This window comes from Herpailurus yagouaroundi, unplaced genomic scaffold (genome assembly GCF_014898765.1).
Source record: "Herpailurus yagouaroundi ecotype Mexico unplaced genomic scaffold, PumYag 140, whole genome shotgun sequence".
Classification (NCBI taxonomy): Eukaryota; Metazoa; Chordata; class Mammalia; order Carnivora; family Felidae; genus Herpailurus; species Herpailurus yagouaroundi.
This window is the reverse complement of record NW_024412395.1, coordinates 36,940,338-36,960,116: the sequence shown is the minus strand read 5'-3', so window position 1 is coordinate 36,960,116 and position 19,779 is coordinate 36,940,338. Positions and strand designations below refer to the sequence as shown.

Sequence of the window (19,779 nt, the reverse complement as noted above, 5' to 3'; positions counted from 1 at the left end):
AATTATCTATTAGTCTAGCCCCACAGATAACATGTATTGTGAATCCAACTGTCATTTTTAGTTTTCTGTACTGCATACAATAAGTATTTTTGTGTAAATTGAGTGTTAGTCATTGCTTTCTGGGTTTTGGTGTTTTATAACATTTTATGCCTTTTTTATTAGACACTGTGATACAATGTGTTTAAACCATCTGAGTGTTCTTTGAAAATCTTCTGTGGCATGAAATTTACAGTTTTAATTTTTCCTGTATTGTTGCTATATAATGGACTTTCATATGTTAAAAATGCTGCCACAGTGGGTCAAATTCAGTTTCTGTGGAGCAGCTGTATTTTTAAAAATTTGTCATTGTCTACTTTGTAGATAACCTAAGCATTTTTATTGGCAAATCCATAATTGGAACAGATAGCATAAAGAATCCTTGAGTGTTTGAGCTTTTCAAGTTTAAAGAAGAACACAGTGCAGGGACATTTTACTGTATTTTAGTCAAGACAGGAGGCAAAGAGAGCAAAATGGAAAATGTGATTATTAACTCAGGCTTCGGTTGTCTTGTGAGGACACTATCAATTTAAGGCAGTGGTTCACTGGTTCTGGGGAGTCCTAGTTCCTTTGAAGTTTGCCGGAAGCTATAGATTCTTTTCTCAAAACATTATGCCCCAACAGTCAAACTTTTGTTTATAATTTTTGGGAGATCAGGGATTCCAAGACACCGTGAGGTAAGGGGTATGTATGTACACTTGAAGGAGTAAACCTGAAATGCTTCAGGTTGTAGAAATCTTCTTTAGATTTGTACCAGTATACAGCCAAAAGAGAAAGGATGCTGGCTAAGAAAGTCATACAAGAGTTTCCTGGCCTTCAGAAAGTGTCCTCCTTTTCATTATAAAGCTGTGTGTGTGTGTGTGTGTGTGTGTGTGTGTGTGTGTGTGTGTGTGTGTGTGTGTGTGTAGAGAGAGAGAGAGAGAGAGGCAAAAACAGAGGGTTTATGTGTAGAAAAACTGATTAAAAAATCTGAGATTTTTAAGACGAGGGCCAGAGATGTAGCATCTGCCACTCCAGAGGATGCTTTCATTTTCCCCCCAAATTTCTTTTAAGCAGCCGAGTGTACTTCTAAAGAATAAGATATGTTGAGCAACTCTACGGGCATTTTAAATGGTATCAGATACTAAAACTTACTGGCACAAATCTCAGATTTCCCTCCCTTTTCATGTCTTCTACTCATGGATTTTGAACAGAAAGAGTTTTAAGATGGAAAAAGAACATGTGAAGCTAGCCTAGTTATGATTGTGCTCTTGAACTACAGTTTATGGCAAATGACTTTAAGCAGTTTAATTAGAAGAAAAGTTTAATGGATGTTTATTGAGTTCATTCCCCTGATGATGAAAACCTTAGGTAGTGTTGCATGGCAATGAAATTCTGATAGTACTGCATTGTTTTTTAAAACATGAAGTTAAAGTGGTAATAGTGACCTAACTAGAATCTTTTTAAATGCAATAGAATTAAAAATTATGGATAATACTCTACCCTTCCCTACAATTCTGTATAGCCTAAGAGACAAGTCATGCTCTAGAGTGAAAAGGGTTTATGTAGTTTATGCGACACAGAGGCAGTGGTTAGGAATTGAGTTTCTGGCATCAACTCTGGGACCAAGATGATGGTTATGCTCAAACTATGTTAGGAGTGATTGCAACCCAAACAGAATATCTTTTAAAATGATTTATTTTTTTTTCACCTTAGCTTCACCTTGCCCCCCTCAAGGCCTAACTAGTTTCTTCTGATTTCATGCCCTTTAAATTGAACTTTCAAACTCTCCTCTATTCTGTGTAACTGTGATGCTTTTATGAGGACTCTGTGAGAAGTCAATACCCAATTTAATTTTTTCCTACAAAATTGAAACTTATTTTGTACGATGAATTCACTGCTCAGAAATAATTCGTGGCCTTGTTGACACAGAAATTCAAATGTTTCCATGAAGGTCCATTAGAAACCGAGTGAGTTTTAAAAACATTTGATAATCTATCCTAATGAAGATATTTCATAAGGCATTTACATTGTTTCTCTTTCAATCACTAGGACAAGAACAAAATTAAAACAAGCCCCTGACTAATCTTGTGAGATCAGGGCAGTAAAGATTTCTTTTTAAAGCAAACACAATTTCTTTTTCAAGTTGTTCTGATGTTTAATAACAGTTTGCTGTTATTTATGTATTTTATGTGCTTCTTTGATCAGATACAAATTTTAGTAGGGAAATAAGCAAACATTCCTAAAAATGAATTATAAACAACTGTATTTTAGAATACTAAAAGGATTTTAAAACTTCCCACTCAGCAAAGTTAATATTTTTCCCTAATTGAAATAATGGAAAAACAAAAGTGTAGACACTTCCACGGCTTTGGGGAAACGATCTTCATGCCCCCAAGGTCATGTTTCTTAGCAGCCATTGTTGGGATCTGCTTCCACTACAGTCCTGCATGGTAGGCACCATTTTGTCTTCTTCGGAAGGTTCATCGAGGCATTGGTTACTGTTAACATGCCTCAAGGTGAGTCTCTGTAAAAGATAACCAATAATCAGTGCAACCTATTTTATCTTGAACTTCACTAGCTCATCAGATTAAATCTCTTTTAAAAATCCCTTATTTTTTTACTGTAAACCCAGTGATCTATATGTTTGTGAATCAAACTGTGCATGTGGCTCTGAATTATTATATAACTTTTAGTGTTACAGTTTCATCATTGTCTAATGCACCTTTATCTGCAGATGGTTAAGGAAATTGGCTGACCTTTATCATGCATTGCCAAGAATTCAGGCTCCTTTGCAAAAAGCCCATTTGTGAGCTCTGAGTTCACTTGAGGGCTGCAAATATTAACATGCTTTCACAAAGCCTTCGTTTTCTTAGGCGTGTGTTCTTCAGTAACCATTTGGTAAACATGCAAAGAGATGTCACAGCTGTGACCCAAATGAACAAAACTGCTAGAGATGTTCCCATTTCAAAATACTAAACACACCATAGTATCTGTGGCTATGAGACATTCAGTGTAGAAGAATGATTATCATAGCAACAAAGAACTTGATAGTATGCTCACCATATTTTGGTTTTCATTTTTAAGCATATTAAAAATGTCAGTGCCAAATATAAAAAGGGATGTTATGGTCCTATATTTTAAAATCTTCTATCTATATTTTACTTTCTGCATAATAATGATTTTCATTAATAAGCATCCTCTCAGTACCCAAATGCTGAAATGTAATTTCAGTAATTGTACCATGTGAACCAGTCATCACATATTTTGTCTTTTGAGTTCACATTGATATAATTTTTTAAAGTTTTATTTATTTTGAGAGAGCGAGAAAGAAAGAGAACATGAGCAGGAGAGGGACAGGGAGAGAAAGAAAGAGGGACAGAGAGAGAGAATCCAAGCATGCCCTGCGCTGTCAGCACAGAGCCTGGTGCAGGGCTCAAACTCAGGAACCATGAGATCATGACCTGAGCCAAAACAAGAGTTGGATGCTTAACCAACTGAGCCACCCAGGAGCCCCAAGTTCACATTTATATTTTGAAATCATACTTTTAAGCTTTTCAAACATACATTTTAAATCCACATGTTTTATGCATATTGACTTATGCACATAAATTATATAAATTTCTGCTCAGTTTCATGGGCAATGCCTAGAATCCTCTTATATGGAAAAACTCCCAACCTGAAGAAAAGTGTTTGAACATATGGCAGGTGATTTGCCGGTATATCTTGAAAAAAGCACACATTATACTTTTGTTGCAAATACCAAAATTAAAGGTCGACAAGTCTTTTTGGGGGAAGTGGGGGGTGGATCTTGATATTACACTGAAAGTTGGATTTTAAAAATGTGGAGGGAGCACCTGGGTGGCTCAGTCAATTCAGCACCCAGTTCTTGATTTTGGCTCAGGTCATGATCTCACAGTTCTGAGATTTAGCTGCATAGGGGTCTGTGCTGCCTAAGATTCTCTCTGTCCATTCCCCTGTGTGCATACACACCCTCTCTCTCAAAAGAAACAGGAGGCATGAAATAAAAATGGTGGAGAAACACTGCCTGGACAGTTGTAATTTGTTTGGATTAGGACTGCAAATACCCTGGACTGCACTGTCCTGAGAAGAGATGGGATGGAAAATAGGCTTGTGGGGGATGCTTAATAGACAACAAGCAGGAAATTAAAAGCACAAGGCTATTAAACGTGAAGAAGATTTCAAGATTGAGGCCTTTGTTGCTCTTTCAATACATGAAATCAAGCTATTTATACTAAAAAGACAGAGAAAATGAAGTGGCAAAATATAGGCAAGAAGATGGATGATGATGCCAGAAGATGGCTTATGATGCTAGAAATTATGCTGTTGGCTAACTGAACCAGCAACCAACTTGAAAAACAAAACATTTTTTCTAGAAAATTTTCATTAAAATCAACAAAATATTCTTTATTTTTGTTACTTACCTGAGGTCCTTCGTATATACATGTCCTCTTTGAAAAAAAGCAATTTAGCCTTGATTGCTTCCATTAGATCTTTTTTTTAAATGTGACTTTAAGGATCAGCTTATCAAGTACATAGTGATAATTTACACAATATTAGTATATTTTCCTAAAAAGTATTTTCTTTGAAGGAATTCATTAATAGTCAAAAGCCACCACTGTAAAGATAACAAGGAACTCACCAAAAACCTCTCCTTTTTAATGTAGTGCAGTAGAAAGACCAGACCTTTTAGGGTCAGGTAGACCTCAGTTTGAATTCCTGTTGCCCCAGTTACCAGCCATGAACACTTGGGCAAGCCGCCAAATCATTCTGAGGACCTGATTCTTTATCAGAAAATGCTTAACTATACATGTAAGTATTTAAAAATGCTCTTTTCCCATCTGCTTAACAAATTTAACCTTCATTCAACTATATAACTGTGATCCCCCTTAGTGATCTGATAAGGGTAACAATGTTAACATGTTTCTAGGCAACATTAAAAATAACCTCTGAATGATAAATTGCATCTGTATCTGATACGCCGCATTATAAACACCTGATAGGAAACCAAATCCTGGGCATCTCGAAGCACCAAGGCTTGTAGTTTTGCATACTCTTTTGGGTTCCTCAGAGCTGGGCCTATGGAGTGGTTACATACATACGTGTTCAGTGCTTCAAGGGTGGTTGCCACACCACCCTGATATGGCTCTCATCCCTTCACAGAGGGCTGTCACCTGTTGAAGAGCTAGCTCCCCTAAGGCTAGATGAACTGCTGCAGGGTCTGCTGACAGAAGCAAGTCGTGGTTTCTGCCCTAGAATTATGTAAATAAACTTGGGACACTAAGTGTCTAGTTAACTCTAAGAAGACCCCTTTGGGGCATTACACTGCCAGGTAGGCTTTGAAAACAAACTAAGATAATATATGTAAATTACCTTGTACACAAGTTCTCTGTGCAAAACGTCCAAACTTTCCCAGCTTTCTAACACGTCTCGAATGTAGTTCTGATGTAAATAATGCCCCTTGTCTTCACTCGTGTCCATACCCCATTCAGCTTTGTCACTGAGCATTCCAAGCTCCATTGTGTCTTCTAACAACTTGAACTGGTTCATTCGAACCAGAATAATGCCCTAACTTCCCATGTGTTCTCCTAGGAAGCTATTGCACAATGTAATGTCCTTTATTTACAGGACGATAATCCCCTTAAGATCAAGAACTAGGACATGTTCTTATTTGCACTCTTGATAAGAATTCCATACTGGTTTTTTGACTTAAACTGAATAACGATTCTTTTCATTGCTTACTGAGAAGATATTCACAAATCACACAGGTGATAAAAGGTATAATTTTTAAAAATCTTTTATTGTATCACTTAGCCAACCACAAAGAAAATCTTAGATATAATTTATGTTATAAACTTACTGAAAATTACATTTTAGTTTTCAAAAATGCATTTCCTTAAAGCTTCAGGTTAAAATAATAAATTCTAGAAAAACTACCCTAAATCTGCACACAATGGAAGTATCTGAATAAAAAAATAACCAGATTAATTAATTTTAATGTCCCCAAAACAATCCATAGTTTTGGCTATGTTTTTTTTAATTGATTATTTTTAGCTCTAATGCAAAATCTATTATATAAACATGACTATAGTTAGCCTAAGAAAGCTAATATGTCATAATGTATACCATTAATTATATTTATGCATATATAAATATTTGAAATAAAGTAAAAACTGGAAAATGTCTATTAATAATTGACCAAACACTTCTTAATATAGTCAGCCTCCAAATTAATAAGCAGCTAAAAGTAAAAGACAGAAAAGTAACTCCATGGAGAAATAGCACATAAAGATTTTTCTTAAGTACATTTTAAAGAATTTCTAGATTTCAATAACAGAACATAACAAAAATAGTAAAATAAATTTAACAGTCTGCAAAACAAATTTACAAGACTTATTAGAGAATGTAATCAGTAGGATTCTCAAAAATATTTCTAAAAACTTCCATTCTTGTGTAGTTTCTTAGTAGCCATTTTTGCAAAGGGCTATCATTACATGTTTCCACAGTGGGCTTCTGGGAGCCATCAGCTACTTTGCTTACTGAGAGACAGGACTGGGTGATTATGTGAAGAAGAGTGTGGGTCTGTTTGACAAAGAAAATAATGAATAATGACAAAATCAAGTACAAAGGCAGTAATAAATCAATCATTCTTGGCAACATACAATTTCTACTGGGTAAGGATGGAAGGCACACGTCATAATAATTGCATCCATGGAGCTAAGAGCCACATCCTTTTAGATGACTTTAGTATCAACTGTATTAAGTAGGAGCAAATGAAGATAAGACTGGGAAGATGGAGCAGAGCCTGAGATCAGATGTTGAAACATTTTGAGCAAAAGGTTATTTTGGACAGAAAAGGTATATTCTCAATGTTCACTCTAGTGATAAAAATATTTTTTTATAGTGCTAAGTGGGTTATTTTGTGAGTAGATATTCAAACTTGTTGAATACCCAGAGTTTTTTCAGTTATGGTTTGTGAGTTCCTCACTCCTTTGCCCTAAACTTGAACAGATGCCAGGGAAGAATCCAGGGGAGAATATATTGATTTAATGCTTTGCTTTACTTTGTACAGTATGGTACTCAAATTGTTTCCACCATGTTTTCATGCAGCTGACCTGTGTTAAAAGTGTTGCACATATGCATTGCCGAATTCATCTAAATGTCAATTAGAAAGTTAATGAAGAGAGGAAAAAGAAAAGGTCAGCTCCACTTGGGCTCTTAATTTGACCTAATTCTCCAAACACAATTTGTAATTTGTTTCTTGTTTTCGATCTATTTCCTCCTCAGGAGCATTAGCTGCAGGAAGGCCAGGAACTATAACTATATACATCAAGCCTAGTGCCTGCCCACAGGAGGCTCTTCATAAGTTCTGATTGAAACACTTATGAAAGGCCAATGCAGAAAATAAATTCTGTTAAAATTAAACTACATCTCTTGCTGCTTAATGGACACAAATCATTGGATTTTCTATTTCAAGGACTTAGTGTCTATAGTAAAATTGTAGACAAATGATTTATAAATCTACAAAGGATAACATGCATATATTATATATATTGTCATATATATAATTTATATTTAAGATTATATATATATATATATATATATATATATATATATAGCCAAACTTGAATTTCCTATCTATACTGTTGAAAATTCCTAAACTTGATAATCCTCTATCTTCAGTGATGTTTCTTTTCATAATAAATTTTTCTTGGTAAATGTCATGTTAACATCAAAGACTTTAGTGTTAGTGATTGTGAATTTCATCTTTTATTAAAGTGAAAAATGAATTATAAAGTTTTCCTTGAATCCAAACAAAACAAAACTTGCTTTACCTATTCTCAGGAAATATAACTCCAGAGCATAAATACAGTATAAAATTTTCCATAAAAAATACTATTATAATATTTCCCCTAAAGTGTTTATCACATGAGTGACCATGAAAAACATTCAAAGAACTTTCACTCCTGGTACTTCTGAAAAGCCAATAAGGGGGTGCCTGAGTGGCTCAGTCAGTTGGGACTCCGACTTCAGCTCAGGTCATGATCTCATGGTTTGTGAGTTCGAGCCCTGCGTTGGACTCTGTGCTGATAGCTCAGAGCCTGGAGCCTGCTTCGGATTCTGTGTTTCCCCCTCCTCTGCCCCTCCCCTGCTCATGCTCTGTCTCTATCACACAATAATGAATAAATGTTAAAAATTTTTTTAAAGCCATTAAGCCAGAAGAAAAATTAGAAATCTCAAATAATCCCATTGGGACAAAAAGTATTTTTTATTTAAAAAAAAACCACAAAGGGGCGCCTGGGTGGCGCAGTCGGTTAAGCGTCCGACTTCAGCCAGGTCACGATCTCGCGGTCCGGGAGTTCGAGCCCCGCGTCGGGCTCTGGGCTGATGGCTCAGAGCCTGGAGCCTGTTTCCGATTCTGTGTTTCCCTCTCTCTCTGCCCCTCCCCCGTTCATGCTCTGTCTCTCTCTGTCCCAAAAATAAATAAACGTTGAAAAAAAAAATTTAAAAAAATAAATAAATAAATAAACCCACAAAAACATTGAGTTTTAATTTGTTTGAAAAATAAGTGTAGTTTACTTATTTTTTCTCAGTGTTTCTCAATTATTAATATTTTATGTGTTTTCTAGTTATTTTTAGTGCTCATATTATGCAAATTTATATTCATCCAATGAAACATCCTTCCACTTTATCGTGGTCTTTCTTATTCTGTATTCAAATAATCTAAAAACATAAGAATTACACAATTTCTACAAAGTAGATTTGCCAAAAATCCTTTCCCTTTTCCATTTAGGGGAGTATCTTTCCAATTTGGAGCTATTATAAATAATGCTATCATAAACACCTCTGAACATCTCTCTCCACATGTATAGTCACTTATTTAGAAATTATACTTGAAGTGAAATCACAAGATCAAAAGGTATGAACCTTTTAACACATACTAGCAAAGTTTAAAAAAAATCTACGATACTGGTTTTGTAATAATAGCAGTAGCAGCTAACATTTCTCATGCTTATTATATGCTAGGATACTGCATGGGTGTCAGTCTTACTACATCTACACCAGTGTTGTGTGTTCCATTAAAAACATTTCTCGACAGAGGATAGAGAAATAAATATAAGAACACATGTGAAATGATTTTTTTATTTATGTATTTCCGATAGTTCTAAATAGCCAATGACAATGAAAGAGAAAGTTAATTTAAATATTTCTCCTGTGCTGATTATTCAAGACCTTGCATAGTTTTATATTAGGTATACTTTTTCTTTTCTTTTTTTTTTTAAAACGTTTATTTATTATTGAGAGACAGAGACACACAGAGCATGAGCAGGAGAGGGGTAGAGACGGGGGGAGACACAGAATCCGAAACAGGCTCCAGGCTCTGAGCTGTCAGCACAGAGCCCAACGCGGGCCTTGAACTCACAAACTGCAAGATCATGACCTGAGCCAAAGCCGGTCACTTAACTAACTGAGCCACCCAGGCGCCCCTACTTTTTATTTTCTATGAAATACTCTTTATTAAGCATATCAGCCCTTATCGTACTTGTTGCAAATGCCTCTCACAACTTTGGAGGACTGTCATGTTAATTCAGTTTTGAAGGTAATGTGACATACAGGCTGACATGAAGCATACTGCCGAATATCTTTTCCTATTGCTTTATTTAAAATATTGGCTGGGGGCGCCTGGGTGGCGCAGTCGGTTAAGCGTCCGACTTCAGCCAGGTCACGATCTCGCGGTCCGGGAGTTCGAGCCCCGCGTCAGGCTCTGGGCTGATGGCTCAGAGCCTGCAGCCTGTTTCCGATTCTGTGTCTCCCTCTCTCTCTGCCCCTCCCCCGTTCATGCTCTGTCTCTCTCTGTCCCAAAAATAAATAAAACGTTGAAAAAAAAATAAATAAAATATTGGCTGGAAAACAAGGTAAGATGAACCCTAAGCCAGGATTGGTTTTTGTTTATAACCTTACTTAATTATTTTCCTTTGAAGTATAAAACATTAGTATTTTCTGGGATTTACAAAATTTGAATTATACTATTTAAAGATGTATAAGAAAATAATTCCTGTCTTTAAACATATACATATGTTTTGCTATCTAAGACAGGATGTGTCATGCATGGAGTATCCCTAAATCTACCCTTTTGAAAAGATAATTACTATTGAAAGCCAAGTGACCTCAGACTAAGAAAACGAGTTTAATGACAAAGTAAGAATTATAAAATTAGGTCATACTTTTGCATCTTCTTTATTAGAAAGCACTAAGTGAAAAACTTGATAATTTAATGAATGAATAGAAGTGACTGCCTGGTCGGTTAAAGAACCAATCAATCATACAGGCTTCAGTTTAAAAGATTCCTTACTAAAATTTAGTTTAGAAAGTTAAAAATTTAAAATGAAACTCGATTGTTATATATAATAAGCAAAAACAATGTTATATTCAATAGCAAAGGCAGTAAGATTTCCCCTATTGATAAAGTATGAAATAATAATTATTTAAAGAGTAATATATAATGAAGTTGTTATTCAAAATATTAAGTATGATCTGACATGGTGAACTGTGTTTCATTAGAACAGAATATGAGTATTCTAAAAAAAATGAGTGTAAATGTTTCAGAAACAAGAACTAAAATTACAATACTAAACTATTGAAATTCCTATTCACTAATTGAGTCTACATAAGAAACCACAGCTATGGGTCAATGGGAATGTGGAAAGGTAACACTAGTCAGATATACACAGCCTTCTAAAGGTAAATTGAGTCACTGTTTTTATTAGGAGTGCTACACAGGGAAATGGATGGGTTGCCATTATAGATTACTTACCTTGAAATTATATTGCCATTTACCTGCTTTCTGATGAAGGTAAAAGGAGGAGGTGTTAGGTAAAGTCTAAATATAAGCTTCTGTGATTTCAGTAAATATCAGTCCAACATATTTTACCTACTGAAAAAAATCCCTTATCTTGTGACTCTGGGAAACATTTGATGCAGATGGATATTGAATTCATTTTTTCAGTCAACTTGCTCAGTCACATGAAAAACAAGACTTATTTTTAGCATCATATTTTGCTCCCTTATTTTTTTCTTTGTTGCGTAGTGTTTGTTGAGCATAAGTGCTCTGTCCTAAAATTAGATTCTTACACTGTATATAGCTGCTTGAATGTTCAAAAAGAAATGTGATTATATGCGCTTATTGTCAGAAAATGTAAATTTCAAATGCATTGGAACACAACTGCAATGTTCAAATTGAATATAAGGAAATCTAAGTAGAATAGAATTGATGGATGACAACTTTATAAAAATAATTTTTAAAATGTTTCAGTGCGATGAAATTTAGATTTTTTTTTTTTTTTTGTTCTAATTCTGTGGCAGTTGCTTTCATAGCACCATAGTGTTCGGGTAATTGATTTAAGAGGTTATAAACCAGGTGAGGATCTTGTAGTTTTGTTGGTGATGCTCAGTTGCCCCCAAACTGAACATGTTTAGCCAGGTATAAAGTGATACCGAATTAAATTCATGGCTGTATTAAAAAAAATATTAAGAAAGTGAAAAATTCTATGTTTCAAATTAAAGTTGGCCAAAGACATGTATCTGTTGCCAACATGTGCTTAGTTTCACTCAAATAAAAAGAGAACCAATTAGATATTAAATTATGAATATGTATAAAGTTCGTAAGCAATTAGACCATACTGACAAAGTGGTTTTATGACTGTTCGTCTAAATAGTCTATTGCAGAACATCTTTCCAAATATTAAGGAAAGGAGAAATTCTATGTGAGTAAAATTGGTAAATTTTATTTAACCAATTGATAATTGATGGTATTTAATCCCTTTCATTTATAATAATACACGTTTAGCTTATCAGATCACCATCATTAAAAGCATCAAATTGTTTCTAGTTTTTCAATGACCTCAAAAGGCAATGTAGGGTAGTGGAAAAATTGCTGGATTCGGTGCCAGAAACCTGGGGTCTAAAACCTAGAGAAACTGTTTTAACACTGTAAGCTTACATTTACTAATATAAAGAATACAAATAATAATAATATCTTACAGGACTACTATTAGAATTTTTTGAGAAAACAGATGAAGTTATAGACACTCTAAATTTCGTTCTCTTCGCTTTTCCTTCACTCACCCAAGAAGCAAACAAACTGGAGAGGCTCCATGTTTTGAGGCTTTATGATACTGTTTGAATTTTTCTCTGGATTTTCTAATTCTCCTATTAATGACTTTTCTAAAATTGAAAGTGCTATGGGAGATGAGGTGATGGAATGTTTCAGTTGTACACACTGTGAGATTTGCGGTTGTACCAGTCACTAGCTTTCTTCAATTACTATATTAGAATGACATTTCTGCCCCCATCGCTGGCAGTGTGATCTTTGTGCTTACTTCCTGCCTGATAAAGGCTGAACGAAGAGAACTTTAAGAAAAGTTTCAGCTCTTGTAATCCTGTGAACTCCACTTTATTCTGCTTTGATAGTATACCACCCTCAGGTTCCTCAAAGAAAACTAATTTTGCCTTTGATAGCAGTAGATAAATAACTGAATTAAAGAAGCAGCAAGTACCACTTTCTACTTCCCACAGGGTGGATGCCAGAAGACCAGCACTACTTGGCAATGACTCCTCTTTCCCAGCACCTCTCACCCTTTACTCCCTATCCCTCCCCCATCTCTCCTGAAGGCCTGTCATTTTCCAAAGTATATTTATGCCTTTTCTTAACTTTGCAATAATTCCAACAGTTTATAAAAAGACTAAGGAAGATAAGTAGATGTTTGGCCACTGTCTAGACCTTCTCAAACTTTAATATGTATGTAAATGACTTGGGGATTTGTTAAGATGCAGACTCCGATATAGTCTTGTAAAATTCCAAATTTCCAAAAAGTTCCCAGGTGATGTTCCTAGTCTGAGAATCACACTTTGAGTGGTAGGAGTTGGGACTGTTCTGTAGACTAAGTATTAGATTTAAATTTCTTTTTAAAAAAAGTCTCTATTCTTCTGACTTTTTTACAAATGAAATCAGTCTTATTTCAAAGCTGAAAATTCCAGAAAGGTGATTCATTATTCCTACAATTATTCTATTCTCTTATGACCTCTCCACAGTATGATTTATGCACTCATAAATTTGGCAAAAAATCTATACTAGGACTTAAATATTAATTTTAGACAAGTTGAACATCACGATTTAATTTTAAAAACAAACATACGAGGGTAAAGTATGTTATATAATTATTACTATGATCAGATCTTTTAAAACCTAAACATTTCTCAATATTTATGGAATATTATAAGCTTTTTTTATGTGTGTTCCAGAAATGAAGTTTACAGGACACAAAATATTCCAATGCTATAAAAATACTACAGTAGCTAACTACTAGTCATCCAAAATAGTAAATTTACAAAAACTATTTATTTTCTTAGGTGAAGCAATCTATTTTTTTTCTCTTTTCTTTCAAAATCCCTTAGTATTCAACAGTCTTACTGCTGGCTGATAAAAACGTAAACAAAATATACACCTAAGTACCAATAATATAGTTATTTCAGAAATTAAAGAATCTGAGTTATGACCATAGTAGCCATTGCCCACTCAAAAAATAAGGAAAGTTTGAAGATTAAAAGTGGTACTCTGAAATTCAACACTGCTTTACCTTATCAAAAGTACATATACTCCTTCTCCTTTCCTTATAAATATATATTCTAGATTTCTTAATTTTTAACACCAGGCCAATAAAGTTCTGGGTTCATTGCAAAAACTAAAGAGCAACAGCAACATAAAGTTTTATTTAAAAAAAATGCTAGTTGTAGGATTTCTCCTTTATCTGTACATTTATCTGTACTGTACAGAAGGAGAGAGCCAAGGGTCCAGGTTTACCCCCATGTATTATTAAAGGAAGTATCTTCTGCAGTCTTAATATAAAGGGTGGTGATGATGATAGCTCAAGAGAAAAAATGGGGGTCAGACAAAGGTGAACAAGGTACAGAGAAGACGAGTCTGAATAGAACGCACTGGTGCATTATCGGAATGATTCAGGATGTTTGCCCTTAATTATATCACAGAAGAAGAATATTTTATGTCCAAAGAGCTTGATTATATAAATTTTGGAGCCAAATTTTAACCCTACATAATCAATTTCAAATTACATAAAAATTCAGTAAGTTTTCCTGCTAAGAAACTACAACATCATGCAAATTGGAAGGACATTCAAAAAGTTTTTTAAAAGAAGACATTATTACAATATCAATAATACCAACGACTATAGATTGGTTTCTAAAATGTTACACTTGCAGAGTATTTTAGGCTTAGGTAAAACAGTGCATTTGTGAAATTTGTTTACCTCTAGTGCATTATTTATCTTGCAAGAATAGTTCTTATTTTAAGTCACCAACCATTTAATGAGGAAAATGTAACACGGATGACCCAATTCATTTTGTTAAGCAAAGGGAGTGGAAAGGAACGGAGCTGTTTCAAGGCAACTTCCTTATGGAGAAGAAAATATTTCTTTTTTATTAGCTCCATCTGATGGTTGATCTGGTTTTTACACACAGCCTGGCTATAAATTCCCAACAGTAATTTTATTGTTTTCTCTCCCTCTCTTCTATCAGAAAGATGTACTACATTGAGGAAATGCTGCTTGGCTGATTATGTACCTAATTAGGTTATCGAATTTTGCAAAGTATTTACCATTATAAAGAGCATTCTTGCTAATCTTATCAGCTTTTTTTCTTTTTTCCTTTAAGTTGGGAAGCTGTAAAATTTAAAATTTGAAAATATTGTTGATATTGTCCTGTAATGCACATCTTCATATATACCTCTCACCTAAGTGTAGCTGGCCGCTTGCCTAACTTATATGAAGCATGTACATGTGATAACACGTTTTAAGCACATAAAAATGAATTTACTTTCCTTATTCGTGTTTTACACTAGTGGGCTAGTTTGGCAAAAACCTATTTATATGCTATACCATCCTCATGCTATCAGATAGAGGCGTGCATGCTTGAAAATACAGTTCTTCCAATGCAGAAAAAGTAGCTTAGCATTTAAATGTATTTGAAATCTATAAATGAGTTTAAGCACTAAATGATAAGTAAATTGAAGAAAATACTGTACCTCCGCATCATATTCCCATAACTGATTTCCTCTCATGTGGTGGCATTTTAACATGATTACAGGTCCGCTGAGTCTAGACACATCCAAGCACAAATCATCAGTTCGGATTTCTTTGTCAGCAGTATAAGAAAACACCTGGGAATATAAAATTCAGCTAATAAAATAATCTTCTTAAAAACAAAAAGAAACCCCACAATATAGCAGATTTCTCTGTGGAAGCATTGATATCAACTTGTGTTTTCAAATAGTGTCTGCCGTGTGATCTTGAGAAAGCTAGTTGACCTCTGAGTCCTTTCCCTGAACTGCAAAATAAGGCAGTGTCATCTGTTTCATAAAGTTTTTGTGAGGCCTCAGTTTAATAAACTAAAATAGTAAATACTTATTATTTGGTGGCACCACATTTCCTGCACTATACTTGTCTCATATATCATACAACCGGTTCAATAAAACAAACTTTGTTAACCATATGGGGCTCAACAAAGGGCACTCCTTATTCTCACCACCATACAACCCCAGCTCTAGAGCTCATGATGTCTTTCTTTTTTTTTTTTAATTTTTTTTTTCAACGTTTATTTATTTTTGGGACAGAGAGAGACAGAGCATGAACGGGGGAGGGGCAGAGAGAGAGAGGGAGACACAGAATCGGAAACAGGCTCCAGGCTCCGAGCCATCAGCCCAGAGCCTGACGCGGGGCTCGAACTCCCGGACCGCGAGATCGTGACCTGGCTGAAGTCGGACGCTTAACCGACTGCGCCACCCAGGCGCCCCGCTCATGATGTCTTTCATAAAGACGTTTAAATCTTTCTTTCCATAGGTACATCATGTAAATTTTATTAAATATTGTCAGTGTGTTTCCAAAGGTTGTAGAATTAGCTTCTCCAGAGAGCTCATTAAAGGTAGGCTCTCTGCTTATCTTATACGGTTATAGCTGGGCTTGGCTACAATTCTCAAAATATCCAACAAATGTCAAGGTGGATTGTGGATTCATTGTTAGCTAATTTAAACTGATACTATAAGAATCTCTTTTTTTAAAATTCCTGGTATGAATAATTTATTTATAACATTGATAATTGAAGGTTCATGAGTTAGTAAGTACCTAAATTATAAAAGTTATTTTCTTCTGTTAGCTATGATAAGCATGGTTCAGTGTTTTGTGGGTATTTTTTTCTTTGCAATGTCAAGAGGGAATATAATAAGGAAGATTATATGAGGATCTTTTAGTTTTCCAATGCGGTCTGATAAAATTGGAGGAAGTCAGCTCTAGAAATCAATTTTACACGCTGGAGCCCTGGCCTGTAAGCTAAACAAGTTAGTCTTGAAGGGGTTGGCCTCTTCAGCACCGAAACTCAGGACTTCTCTGAAAATCACAAGTGGTAAGAGGAGAATGCAAAGTCAATGATAAGGATATTCTTCACAAAAGTTGTACATTCTACTCAACAGTATAAAACCTTGAGAAGTATATGAAATTCATTTAATTAAACTATGTAAAATATAGATTTGATGTATGGCACTCAGAAAAAAATTTCCTATCTTTTGTACTTTTTAATGCTCACACTTTTAATGGGAATTATGAGTAACCAAGAGAATAAAAGAAATACCTATCAAACATGAGTACTATATCCTTTCCAAACATGGTATTTATTAATACAATATTCAATTTAATACAAACATATTTAATAGCTGAATTTAGTAGAAGACCTTGATTTGAAGGAGGGAAATTTCTGGAGAAATTTCTTTTATCTTTTGTTTTAATGTGAAGTATAATTTTCCACATTGAAGTATTTTCTTTTAGTTGTATACAGATGCCAGTGTAAACGGAAACACCAAAGCATTCACATTTGCCATTAATTTTGTTTGAGGAATATAATCACAGCCTGAAAATGATTTTTCCTCAGGTCTCTTATAACAGTTTTGAAACTTTACCACATTCTTTTTTCCTTGATTACTAATTTTAATTCAATCAGTAGCTATCTTAAGTGATTTATACTCAATAAAGATATATTTGTAGAATATATTCTGAGTCTATATACATATAGTACCTGAAATTATGTTTCTTTGGCCTTTGCACTTGAAAAAAAATTAACTGATGTTAAAATGCTTAGTCCACAGATAATTTTTTCCTAAAAAAACTGTATGTAATGCTTTATTTTCTGGCATTAATTTGTTCACAAATCCTAATAATTAATATGATTAATTTATTTTTCATACCTGAGAATCTCATTTTTATGCTTGATTACTATTTTTTTTCTTGAAGTAAGTAGCATACTTTATTACACAATGGTAAATGGAAGGATGGACTTTTTTTTTTAATATGAAATTTATTGTCAAATTGGTTTCCATACAACCTCCAGTGCTCATCCCAACAGGTCCCCTCTTCAATGCCCATCACCCACTTTTCCCTCCCTCGCACCTCCCATCTACTGTCTGTTTATTCTCAGTTTTTAAGAGTCTCTTATGGTTTGCCTCCCTCCCTAACTTTTTTTTTTCCCCTGTCCCATCTCCATGGTCTTCTGTTACGTTTCTCAGGAGCCACATAAGAGTGAAAACATATGGTATCTGTCTTTCTCTGTATGACTTATTTCACTTAGCATAACACTCTCCAGTTCCATCCACATTAGTACAAAAGGCCATATTTCATTCTTTCTCGTTGCCAAGTAGTATTCCATTGTGTATATAAACCACAATTTTTTTTTATCCATTCATCAGTTGATGGACACTTAGGCTCTTTCCACAATTTGGCTATTGTTGAAAGTGCTGCTATAAACATTGGGGTACAAGTGCCCTATGCATCAGCACTCTTGTATCCCTTGGGTAAATTCCTAGCAGCGCTATTCCTGGGTCATAGGGTAGATCTATTTTTTAAATTTTTTGAGGAACCTCCACACTGTTTTCCAGAGTGGCTGCACCAGTTTGCATTCTCACCAACAGTGCAAGAGGGTTCCCGTTTCTCCACATCCTCTCCACCATCTATAGTCTCCTGACTTGTTCATTTCAGCAACTCTGTCTGACTCGTGTGAGGCAATATCTCAGTGTGGTTTTGGTTTTTATTTCCCTGATGAGGAGTGACGTTGAGCATCTTTTCATGTGCCTGTTGGCTATCTGGATGTTTTCTTTAGAGAAGCGTCTATTCATGTTTTCTGCCCATTTATTCACTGGATTATTTGTTTTTTGGGTGTAGAGTTTGGTGAGTTCTTTATAGATTTTGGATACTAGCCCTTTGTCTGATATGTAATTTGCAAATATCTTCTCCCATTGTGTCAGTTGCCTTTTAGTTTTGTTGATTGTTTCCTTGCAGTGCAGAAGCTTTTTATCTTCATCAGGTCCCAATAGTTCATTTTTGCTTTTAATTCCCTTGCCTTTGGAGATGGGTCAAGTAAGAAATTGCTGCAGCTGAGGTCAGAGAGGTTTTTGCCTGCTTTCTCCTCTAGGGTTTTGATGGTTTCCTGTCTCACATTCAGGTCCTTTATCCATTTTGAGTTTATTTTTGTAAATGGTGTAAGAAAGTGGACTAGGTCATTCTTCTGCATGTTGCTGTCCAGTTCTCCCAGCACCATTTGTTAAAGAGACTGTTTTCCATTGGATATTATTTCCTGCTTTGTCAAAGATTAGTTGACTATACATTTGTGGGTCCAATGCTGCAGTCTCTCTCCTGTTCCATTGGTCTATGTGTCTGTTTTTGTGCCAATAGCATGCTGTCTTGATGATTACAGCTTTGTAGTAGAGGCTAAAGTCTGGAATTGTAATGCCTCCTGCTTTGGTCTTCTTCAATATTATTTTGGCTGTTCGGGGTCTTTTGTGGTTCCATACAAATTTTAGGATTGCTTGTTCTAGCTTCGAGAAGAATGCTGGTGCAATTTTGATTGGGATTGCATTGAATGTGTAGATTGCTTTGAGTAGTATTGACATTTTAATAATATTTATTCTTCTAATCATTGAGCACAGAATGTTTTTCCATTTCTTTGTATCTTCTTCAATTTCCTTCATAAGCTTTCTATAGTTTTCAGCATACAGGTCCTTTGCATCTTCGGTTAGGTTTATTCCTACGTATTTATGCTTCTTGGTGCAATCGTGAATGGAATCAGTTTGCTTGTCTTTCTGTTGCTTCATTATTAGTGTATGAAAATGAAACTGATTTCTGTACATTAATTTTGTATCCTGTGACTTTACTGAATTCATGTATCAGTTCTAGTAGACTTTTGGTGGAGTCTATTGGGTGTTCCATGTACAATATCATGTCATCTGCAAAAAGTGAAAGCCTGACTTCATCTTTGCCAATTTTGATGCCTTTAATTTCCTTTTGTTGTCTGATTGCTGATGCTAGCACTTCCAACACTATGTTAAACAACAGCAGTGAGAGTGGACATCCCTGTTGTGGTCCTGATCTCGAGGAAAGCATCCATTGAGGATGATATTAGCTGTGGGCTTTTCATAAACGGCTTTATGATGTTTAAGTATGTTCCTTCTATCCCGACTTTCTCGAGGGTTTCTATTAACAAAGGCTGAATTTTATCAAATGCTTTTTCTGCATCGATTGACAGGATCATATGGTTCTTTTCTCTTATTAATGTGATGTATCACATTGATTTGCGAATGTTGAACCAGCCCTGCAGCCCAGGAATGAATCCCACTTGATCATGGTGAAGAAT

At 35.0% G+C, this 19,779-nt stretch overlaps 1 protein-coding gene across 4 annotated transcripts in view; it reads right to left on the bottom strand.

Annotated features, from left to right (window-relative positions):
- Positions 1 to 1,695: 1,695 nt before the first annotated feature.
- Positions 1,696 to 19,779, bottom strand: part of GALNT13 (polypeptide N-acetylgalactosaminyltransferase 13) — a 555,198-nt gene continuing 537,114 nt past the window's right edge. For 2 of the 4 annotated variants that reach the window (XM_040475110.1, XM_040475109.1), the window contains exons 12-14: positions 15,134 to 15,268; positions 10,853 to 10,882; positions 5,818 to 6,618 (exon numbers count right to left, since the gene is read on the bottom strand). In XM_040475110.1, coding sequence (XP_040331044.1) covers positions 6,433 to 6,618; positions 10,853 to 10,882; positions 15,134 to 15,268 — 351 coding nt within the window. In that variant the 3' untranslated portion in view covers positions 5,818 to 6,432. Of the gene's footprint in view, positions 2,543 to 5,817; positions 6,619 to 10,852; positions 10,883 to 15,133; positions 15,269 to 19,779 lie in introns of those variants that run through there. The other 2 variants (XM_040475113.1, XM_040475112.1) reach the window with 2 other exon arrangements.